The sequence below is a fragment of the Medicago truncatula genome, chromosome 7 (genome assembly GCF_003473485.1).
Source record: "Medicago truncatula cultivar Jemalong A17 chromosome 7, MtrunA17r5.0-ANR, whole genome shotgun sequence".
NCBI classification, from domain to species: domain Eukaryota; kingdom Viridiplantae; phylum Streptophyta; class Magnoliopsida; order Fabales; family Fabaceae; genus Medicago; species Medicago truncatula.
Window position 1 is genome coordinate 22,532,948 of NC_053048.1, and position 11,090 is coordinate 22,544,037.

Below are 11,090 nucleotides of genomic sequence, written 5' to 3' on the forward strand. Positions count from 1 at the left end.
ATTTGATCCCAAAGTTTGTCTAAACATTTATATACATCAAAAGAGACTCAAAACCATATAAAACTTGACCCAAAACATTATTTTAGAAAATCATCAAATAATCACTTTTAACCCTAATTCTCAAATTCTCAAAAACTAAAACCTACAACATGTTAAATCCAATTTTCGGAATCAATGACTTAAGATTATTGAACGTACCTTGGATTGATCGCCGAAGGACTCTACCGCTTTCTCTTCTCTAAAAGGATATTAAACCGAAGAGGGATTATGGTCTTAAGAACACTCTTAATTCCGAAGGGACAGAAGGGAGTAGAAAAAGAAGAAAGACTCATCAAGACAAGTCAAAAGAGGGAGAAGAGAAGAAAAGCACATGAAGCATCAACTGTGAATTTCGGTGTGTAGAATGCACTGTGTGAGTTCTCTATTTATAGGGATAGTTTACAACTAATAAGTGAGAAACTTTGGAAACAAGTAATGCACCTATTAGATCTAGTACTTAAATATCTCAATTGTGTACTAAAATATATTATATTAAGTACAAAATTATATTATTCAGTACAAAAATATATTATTGAGTATCAAAATATATTTCAAAACATGCACTAAAATATATTAGATTGCCTACCAAAATATTTCAGATTGTGTTGCAAAATATTCTAGCTCTCCCCTTTTATAAAAATCTTTAACCTACTTATTTTTCTCTTATATCCAAATCTGCCCCCCAAAATCTCAATATTCTATTCTAATATATAAAAAATATTTCTATAACAAATAACAATTATATATCTATAACAAATATATTTCTATAACATATATATATTTCTACACTAAATAACATATATTTCTACAACAAATAACATTATATTCCTTCAACAAATAACATAATGTTTCTTTACGAAATAACATAATATTTCTACAACAAATAACATATATTTCTACAACAAATAACATAATATTTTCTACATATATTTCCACTTATTCCACTAAACTCTTCTAATTTCCAAAACAGCCCCCACAACTTAATCTTATTTTATTTTCAAATCTTATTCTATTAAATAATAAAATAAGCCTCTTAATAAATTAACAACACCTCACAAAAATCATATAAATCACATAAGTCATAAAAATAGACTCTATACTCAATAAAATAATTAAATATTAAAATAGGGCATTACATATTGTCCTTCGCTAGATGTGAGGTACTATGGGGGTGGTTGGGGTCCAAGCAAGGTGCCACCAAACTAGGGGGAGGGGGGGGGGGGGGGGGGGGGGGGGGGTAGGGGAGAATGGTTTACCCGTGAGACCAAGACGGGGAAAGCGTCAGAACAGGTGAATGGAAGACAAGACATGCTTCGGGATGATCAGCAGCGTGGAGGTTCAAGACGGAAGCAGCAAGGACAGTGTAGGGTTAGGGTTTGGTATGATTCTTCACAATGGGATTCAGAGTCGGAGGATCATAGGGATTTATGCAATCATGTTCAAAATTACGATGGGCATGTGGTGGCTCAATACTCGCATCCTGGAAAGTCCAGAGGACGTGTAGCGCGCAGGGACGGTGGATGTTATCCTATCTTACGTCAGAGATCGCGGTCACAACACCATCATCAAGGTGTTAGCAGACGCAATGATTCTGTACAAGCAACAACAAAACTCAAGCATGGCTCGGTTGTGCAGGAAGGTTATGGTAGGCGCAATGCTTCTCTACGTGTAGCAGCAAAGTCCAGTCATGTTTCGGTTGTGTAGGAAGTTTTTGGCAGACATCCGAAACGTACACTAGGTGTTGTGGAAACAATGGTGCGGACATACATTCATTCCAATTCTGGGCAACTCAAACTTGAGCATGTCGGTACGGTAAATCATAATTTTGTCTCCTTTTATTTTACAAACGTATCATATGATATTACTTATATTTCTTTACGACAAGGTTTTGAGGTTTGTGGGATTATGGAGGATGTTTATCTGGCTAGGGAGCGTAATGTTAATGGTGCAGTGTTTGGTTTTGTACGTTATGCTAAGGTTAAAGATATTGATAAATTGTTGAAAGCGGTGAACAATGTCTGGTTTGTTGATTGTAAGGTGGTGGCAAAGGTGTGTAGTTTCGATCGTTTTGGTAATAGACGATTTCAAGGTAGTACTTTGGGTGAGGGAGAAAAAAATAATAAGAGAAAAAAAATAATTGCTAAAGGAAATAAAAACAAAGAGGGAGAAAAAAGTAATGTTGAGGGAGTTAAAAACAATGAGGGAGAAAAAAGAAAGGATGTGGGGAATAGTGGAGGTGGTAGTGGTGTTAGGTTCGATGGGTGGAAGGCAGGGAAGGTGGCTGGCGCAGGTGGTGTGGATAGAGGAGAAAGTGTCGGAGAATTTTCCAGGGAAGGAGAGTAATGTGGTGCAGTTGAAACATATATATGTCTGTAAATATACGTTGGAGACGCATGATTTATTATGGGCAGTGAAGAGTGTTGTGGTTAATGTGTTGAACGACGAAGCTATACCTGTTGTACAACATCGTATTTTTTATGGCAGTTTTGAGAGACTGGATATTATCCCATTAGGTGCAGACAAGGTGCTTGTTCGTTCTATGGATGACAAGGATGTCAATGTAATGTTTTCGGAAGCATCAATTTTTTTTGTAATTTCTTTTCCACACCTGTCAAGTGGAATAAAGAAATTTTGGTTCGCGAAAGAGGTGCTTGGGTAAGGATATATTGTGTGCCGTTACATGCCTGGAATATTAATTTTTTTCAGACTGTGTATTTTTTATTGTGGACGTTTGTTGAAAGTGGATGATTTTACTTTGGAAAAAGAGCGTCTGGATTATGCAAGGGTTTTACTGTTAACTACAACATTGGAAGTTATTAATCTTGCTACTACTATTATGATGGATGGTGTGCTTTTTGATTTCAAAATCGTTGAAGAGTGGGGTTATTCAATAGGTGAAGGTGCTTGTTTATTAGATGAGGAAGATGTCAGAGAGGGTGTTATTCAGGATACGGCTGAGGTACATGAGGAGGACACTGGAAGAGAAGATGTTGATGCATTTGTGAATCAACTTTCGGCAGATTGGGGTAAGGCTATGCATGGTCAAGCTAGTATGTAGGGTCCTAAGGTTGTTCATGTTGAGCCTCTGAAAACTATTATTGGTGTTTCGGGTCAGTCAGTTTTAAAACTGCAAGAGACAATTGGTGTGCATAACTTATCCGAGTTATAGGTGGAAAAGGCAGCTATAAGTCCTCCTTATGGTTCTTTTTTTCGAAGGTTGACTTGTCCAATAGAGATATGTCGAGACCTGTAAACAATGTGGATGATGTTCTAGAGTCCGTGACTTGTCAGTTCATTCAAAAAGTTACTGTTTCTTTTAAAAATGAGCAAGGTGAGGATGGTATGGAGGTTATAAACTCTCGACATACTCATAGTGGTTCTAGAAAATTGTGAAATGCACCACTTCTTGCCCACCAAGGAGGGTTCACTCTATTTCTTCGGGTTCGTGGAGCTTGAAATGGATTAAAAGACAAAATAGTGCTGATAAAATTGTTAAAAATAAGACAACTTCCGCTGCTGTACCGCAAGGTGCTAAGAAGAAGGTTTGGGGTGCTCTTCGTCATATTGCTCAAAGTGTAAAGCTCATTGCTCGACTACCTGCTAAAGACCGTCATGAAATTCTTCGTGCTCTTCAGAAGACCGTAAAGAAGTGTATGTGGTTGTCTGATGTCTCTAAAAATAAGGTAACTTATGCTGAAGGTATTTCCAAGTCTGTTGGATCTCAATCCTTTGTTAATAATAATTGGACAAACTTGTTGGTGCTTCAGTGAAATAAACACGATGCAGTTGTTGATGTGTGGGGGATAGGAAAGGCGGTGGGACTTAAATTCCAAGGGGATAAAAAGAATGTGTTTGATGTGTTTTCAAGAGTGGGAAGAAAAAATAAGGAGGGTGAGGGTGGTGGGAAGTAGGCCGCTGGTTGTTAGGGTGGTGGGTAGGTGGTGGTGTTTTGTATTTAAAATGAAAATAATTTCTTGGAATGTCAGGGGTTTAGGTGGTTTTGAAAAAAGGAGGGAAGTTCGTCAATTGGTGAATGAGAAACATCCACAAGTTATTTGTATTCAAGAAACAAAGTTGGCAGTGGTTGACGTGATAGTTTTTAAATCTTAATGGGAGGGAGACTTTGTCGATTTTTTTTATCAGCCTTCGGCAGGTGCTTCTGGCGGTTTAGTTACGTTGTGGGATTGTACAGAGGTTGCAATTTGGGTGACCATTTCTTTTGAGGATGTTCTGGTAATTTTAGGCCTTTTTTTGAAGACCAACGAGTGCTTCCTACTGTTTAATGTTTCTGCCCCATGTGAGGTATGCAAACAGCAGGTGCTTTGGGATAATACTTCTTTGAAGTTGACTGCATTCGCCGGTTAGAATATATGTGTTTGTGGTGACTTTAATGCGGTCCGCGGCATGGAGGAACGTCGTAGTCTGGGAATAGTTTGTAGACAGTCAGGGATTGCTAATTTTAATCAGCTTATTGATGGTAATTTTTTGCTGGATCTCCCTCTGTGTGGTCGTAGCTTCACTTGGTACCATAGAGATGGGAGGTCTATAAGTCATATCGATCGATGTTTTCTTTCTGAAAGTTGGTGTCTGACATGGCCTAATTATGTTCAATCGGCTTCGGCAAGGGGAATGTCGGATCATTGCCATTTACAATTGTCTATTGATGAGGAAAATTGGGGGCGGAAACCGCATCGTATGCTAAAGTGTTGGGAAAAGTTTCCGGGTTACAAAACATTTTTCTGTGACCAGTGGAACTCTTTCCTTGTGGATGGGTGGGGTGGTTATGTGCTGAAGAAAAAATATAAGTTAATTAAAATAGCGTTAAAAGGTTGGCATGAGCTTCATTCTAAGAATTTACCAAGAAATTTTTTGTCTCTGAAGGATAAAATTACAACTTTTAATTTGAAAGGAGAGTCTGCAGTTTTAGATGATGAGGAGCTTCATGGGTTATCTGAGGATTTGTTCTCTTTATCTCGGATAAATAATAGTATTTGTTGGCAGCAGTCGAGGGCTGAATGGCTTCGTGAAGGGGATGCCAATTCAAAATTCTTTCATGCAATTATGTCTAATAGGAGGAGAAGGAATGCAGTTTCACGGAAAGGGTTGAAAATGTGCGTAATATTGTTTATAATCATTTCTCCTCCCATTTTCAAGCACGCTTGGTAGAGTTCCCTAGTATGGTTGGCCTCCAGTTTCGCTCTTCGTGTTATGGTGAGGGGGTCAGCTTGGTGAAGCCGTTCTCGGTAGAGGAAGTGAAGGCAGTGGTGTGGGATGTGATAATTATAAATGTCCGAGACCCGATGGTATATCCTTTGGTTTCATTAAAGATTTTAGGGAAATTTTGAAGGAAGATGTGATGCGTTTTCTTGTGGAATTCCATAGGAACGGTAGGCTGGCCAAAGGTCACAACGGGGAATTCCATGTGAATTCGATGTGAATGATTTCATACCCATTTCTTTGGTGGAAAGTATGTACAAGATTTTATCAAAGGTCCTTACTAATAAACTTCGTTCGATTATGAGATTGGTTATATTAGACTCTCAGTCAGCGTTCATTAAAGGACGTCAGATTCTGGATGGCATTCTAGTTGCTAATGAAGTTGTTGATGAAGCTCGTAAGTGCAATAAGGAGCTTTTACTCTTCAAGGTTGATTTTGAGAAAGCTTATGATGCGATCGATTGGGCCTATCTGGATGTGGTAATGATATTGATGAGGTTCCCGACTCTTTTGTGGAAGTGGATTAAAGAACGAATAGGAACATCAACTGCATTTATTTTGTTTAATGGGTCTCCTACGGCGGAGTTTCCGTTGGAGAGGGGGTTGAGGCAAGGTGACTCTTTGTCCCCTTACTTGTTCCTTTTGGTCGCATAGGGATTCCATGTGTTGATGGACTCGTTTTCTGCTAATAATCTTTTTACAGGCTATCAAATGGAGAGAGGTGATCCGGTTGTTGTTTCTCAGTTCAAATTTGCGGATGATACCCTAATTTTGGGTGAGAAGTCTTGGGCCAATTGCAGGGGTATGTGTGCTGCTCTTATTCTTTTTGAATCTTTGTATGGTTTGAAGGTGAATTTTTCGAAAAGCCAGTTGGTCGGTGTAAATGTTGAGAGGTCCTGGTTATCAGAGGCGGCTAAGGTATTGAATTGTAGGGTTGGTTCTCTTCCTTTTGTGTATTTGGGGTTGCCTATTGGTGGTAACGTGAGACGTCTGTCTTTTTGGGTGCCTTTAATAGATAGCATTAAGTCTAGACTGTCAGGGTGCAAATCTAAACATTTATCATTGGGTGGTCGTCTGGTTCTGCTGAAGTATGTCCTGTCATCTCTGCCTGTTTATGCTCTTTCTTTCTTCAAGGCTCCGACATGTATTGTCTCCTTTGTTAAATCTATTTTAATTTATTTTTTTGGGACGGGGGGAGTGAGGACCACATGAAAATAACATGGGTTGACTGGAATTCTGTTTGTTTGAGTAAGGAGGTTGGTGGTTTGGGGGTAAGAAGAATTAGAAAATTTAATAATGCTCTATTAGGAAAGTGGTGTTGGAGGTTGTTGGTAGATAGGGATAGTTTGTGGTTTAGGGTGTTTTCGGTCCGATATGTTGTGGAGGGCGGCTATGTGTTACATGGAGGCGATGTAGCTTCCTCTTGGTGGCGTGATATTGCAGCCTTTTATAGGGAGTGGTTCCGTGATCACGTTAGTCCTGTGGTGGGAGATGGGAAGTTAACTATCTTTTGATTATATGTGTGGGTTGGTGGAGTGGCGTTTAGGGACATGTATAATAGATTGTTTGATCTTTCGCTGACAAAGGGGATGTCTGTGTTTGATATGTTTCAGTTAGGTTGGGGGGTGGATGGTGAGGCTTGGAAGTGGAGGTGGGGGCTGTTTGCGTGGGAGGAGGAGATGGTGGGGGAACTCTGTTTATTAATTCAAAATGTAACTCTGCAGGTAGCTAAGGAGGACAGGTGGCGTTGGAACTTGGACCCGAGTAACGAATTTAGTGTTCGGAGCGCTTATAAAGTCTTGGCTTTTCAACATACTGTTGCAACTACGGTTATTACAAAGGCACACTGGCATAAGGATGTTCCTCTAAAGGTCGTTATGTTTGTGTGGCGGCTGTTCCGAGACAGGTTGCCAACTAAAGACGATTTGTTTCGTCGTGGAGTTATAGCTACTGATGCAAGATTATGTGTTAGTGGTTGTGGCTCGTTGGAGTCTTCCTCTCATTTATTTTTACACTATAATATTTTTGGGGAAGTTTGACAATTTATTCATCATTGGTTGGGTGTTTCTTCGGTTCTTCCAAGTGTGTCGGCGGATTACTTAAATCAATTTAGTTTTGTTCGTGGAAACTATTCTAAGGTGCGACAATCTATTATGCATCTCATTTGGTTTGCTACGGTGTGAGAAATATGGAAAGAAAGAAATAATAGGTTATTCAACAGAAAAAAATGTTCAACATATCAGATTGTCAATAAGATTAAGTCAGTATCTTTTTTTATGGTTGAAGGCGAAAATAGCTAATCTCTCCTTCAACTATCATGTTTGGTGGCTTAATCCGTTCACTATGTTGGACATCGACTAATGCTTTTTCTTTGTATGTTTTTTAGTTACTGTTTTATTGTTTCCCTTTCTTTGTACAAATGTTTGTGACATTTTTTTCTTCCTGGTACACCTTGTAATTGGAAGAACTCTTTGATGCGGTAATAAATTTCATTTTAGCCTCTTAAAAAAATATTTATTAAAACATAAGTTTTATATGTATATATTATAGTTTTATTTTGTCGGTTCATCTGAACTTTCTTTTCCTGCTTTAGCTATGAGTTAGCGTGACCTTGTTGAATCCAAAACCCAACTCCTCTACATTTTCTAGTAAAACAAATAAATAAAATTAATAAATATATGGTTCTTAAAGTGTGTTCCCCACCGACCTCGCAGCACTCATCCCCTAATAAAACACTCACCTGCCAAAACAGAAAAACAGTCACTAGTTACCACACATTTCTCTTTGGACCACGATTGTGTCTAAAATGTTTGTTGAGAATTAACGTATGCCTTAATAACAAGGTCTTGTTGATACATGTTAAGGAATCTATAAATAGAATTTTCTGTCTTGGAAATATAAACTATCATTTTTTATTAAATAATAATTACATTACATTCTAATAAAAATTTACTTTATTTAGTGTTTAACCAAATCCCCAGAAACACTGGTTAACATTCTCGTGATAACAAGAGCGTTTGCCTATTCATTTTAAGTTGCATACGCAGTGACATCACCATGTACAACCTATATTACGTATGAATATGATGTAACACTCTAATCATGAACAAAGGAAGATAACTTTTGCATCTTGAAATCCCTTTCATTATCTAGAACACTTCTAGTTACCTAAAATGCATTTCTTAACAGATGAACCAAATTAAACAAGTTCAATTTCGAGAGTTCGCTAGTATCGGTATCTATCTCTTAATACATAGATTAAGGAATGAAATAAATGCATTTTGGGTTGGAATATGATGTAACACTATCATGAACTATAATGTTTTCTCATATTGGCAACAATTTTATTCCAAAACCTACTCTCTCCTTTTTAAAATGAGTGTCACTTTAGTCAATTGCACACAGATTAAGGAATGAAATAAAGTAGTCAAATGTCATAGCAATTTCATTAAAGAAAAAAATAATATTTTGGAAGTAGTGTAACATAATATTAAATGAAGGGTACAATTGAAAAGAAAAAGTTATCATTGCATTAGAAACTGAAAGTGACATTCATTTTGAAACAATTTTTTTGATTAAAACGACACTTATTTTGAAACAGAGAGAGTAATAAAATTCGAAGTTGAATCCTTATTAGCTAAATTAACCCACTTTTAAAAAAATTCCTTTGTATAACGATATCGATTAATTTTTGTAAGACATAATTGAGATTTATTTATTTTGTTAATATTAGTTGATAATACTATCTCCGATTTTAAACATAGGAATTTATTTTGTTAATTTCAGGGGGGTAATTGAAGTTTTGTTAATTTCAGAGGGGTAATTGATGAAACTTACAATTTCAGGGGGGAAATTGACTATTTACTCATTAATATATATTGATCTATTTTTGCTTATATTTTAGGGCGGAGCAAGTATTTCACACGATATTAACCAATTCTTTCCTATATATAACCTCGTTCCTATCCCTCAAAAAAGTAAAGTAAAAACAACTCACAATGGCAAAAGCAACTCACATTGCTGTTATTTCAAGCCCTGGTTTCAGCCACATAGCCCCAATAGTAGAATTCTCCAAAAGATTAGTCACAAATCATCAAAATTTTCATGTTACTTGCATCATTCCCACACTTGGTTCACTACCAGATTCATCAAAATCATACCTTGAAACAATTCCACCAAACATAAACTTAGTTTTTCTTCCACCAATCAATAAACAAGACTTACCTCAAGGAGTATACCCAGGAATCCTAATTCAACTCACAGTTACACTCTCTCTACCATCAATTCATCAAGCTCTCAAATCAATAAATTCAAAAGCACCTTTAGTTGCTATAATTGCTGATAAATTTGCATTGGAAGCACTAGATTTTGCTAAAGAGTTCAATTCTTCGTCTTACGTTTACTTCCCTTGTTCAGCTTTTGTACTTTCTTTTTATTTACATTGGCCAAAACTTGATGAAGAGGTTTCATGTAAATACAAAGATTTACAAGAACCTATAAAGTTACAAGGATGTGTACCAATTAATGGTATTGATCTTCATACAGTAACAAAAGATAGATCAGGTCAAGCTTACAAAATGTATCTTCAACGTGCTAAAGGTATGTATTCTGTTGATGGAATCTTGTTTAACAGTTTCTTTGCATTGGAATCAAGTGCTATAAAAGCATTGGAGCAAAAGGGTGATGGAAAAATCGGGTTTTTTCCCGTCGGACCTATTACACAAATAGGGTCAAGTAACAATGATGTTGTTGGTGATGAACATGAATGTTTGAAATGGTTGAAAAACCAACCACAAAATTCTGTTTTGTATGTTTCTTTTGGAAGTGGTGGAACACTTTCACAAAGACAGATGAATGAACTAGCTTTTGGTTTGGAATTGAGTGGTCAAAGATTCATTTGGGTTGTGAGAGCACCAAGTGATTCAGTTAGTGCTGCTTATCTTGAAGATGCAAATGAAGATCCACTGAAATTTTTACCTAAAGGGTTTTTGGAAAGAACCAAAGAAAAAGGTTTTATTTTGCCATCATGGGCACCTCAAGTTGAAATACTAAAGCAAAATTCAGTTGGTGGATTTTTAAGTCATTGTGGTTGGAATTCGACTTTGGAAAGTATACAAGAGGGGGTGCCAATAGTAGCTTGGCCATTGTTTGCCGAACAAGCAATGAATGCTGTTATGTTATGTGATGGTCTTAAAGTGGCTTTAAGGTTGAAATTTGAAGATGATGAGATTGTGGAAAAGGAGAAAATTGCAAAGATGATTAAGTGTGTTATGGAAGGGGAAGAAGGTATTGCAATGCGTGATAGAATGAAGAGTTTAAGAGAATCTGCTGCTATGGCATTGAAAGCCAAAGATGGTTCTTCAATTCAAACTATGTCACACTTGGCTACTCAATTGGAAAACATTGGTAGGATTTAGAAAAATAGTATTGCTCTTAATAATTTTCTTTTATTATTTTGATGTTTCTATTTTTGTGTCTATTGGTTGTTTCCTTAATTTCCATTTTATGTGGTGTCTATCGATTGTTGACACATAACATAGACAAGTTCCATGTTCCATGTGCAAAGAAGGACAAAATGGTTCTCAAAAGAATATGGAAATGAGATTATTTTCCTCCATGTAATAATTGCATCATTTCAATAATGGTTCTAAATTGTATCTTCGAATTGTGGTTATGGCAATAATATAAAGGTTTAGAAGCATTTGCAATAACATTACAACTATAATTTTGGCCGCATAAGTATAAAATAGGCTAAAATATGGTTTTGGTCCCTGCAAATATGCTTTGTTTTGGTTTTAATCCCTGTAAAAAAATTTGTCGTTTTTGGTCCATGC

General features: G+C 36.8%; 2 protein-coding genes across 2 annotated transcripts; both read left to right on the forward strand.

Moving 5' to 3' along the window:
- The first annotated feature begins 5,556 nt into the window (after positions 1–5,556).
- Positions 5,557–7,617, forward strand: LOC120577026 (uncharacterized). The gene is made up of 4 exons (XM_039827916.1): positions 5,557–5,869; positions 5,960–6,174; positions 6,981–7,223; positions 7,543–7,617. Exons 1-4 carry the CDS (start codon positions 5,557–5,559, stop codon positions 7,615–7,617), a joined length of 846 nt encoding a protein of 281 aa, XP_039683850.1.
- A 1,602-nt stretch (positions 7,618–9,219) lies between these two features.
- Positions 9,220–10,816, forward strand: LOC25480160 (hydroquinone glucosyltransferase). Its single transcript, XM_013587394.3, has one exon. The coding sequence runs from the start codon at positions 9,255–9,257 to the stop codon at positions 10,671–10,673; it is 1,419 nt and encodes a 472-aa protein (XP_013442848.1). The 5' UTR covers positions 9,220–9,254; the 3' UTR covers positions 10,674–10,816.
- Positions 10,817–11,090: the final 274 nt, after the last annotated feature.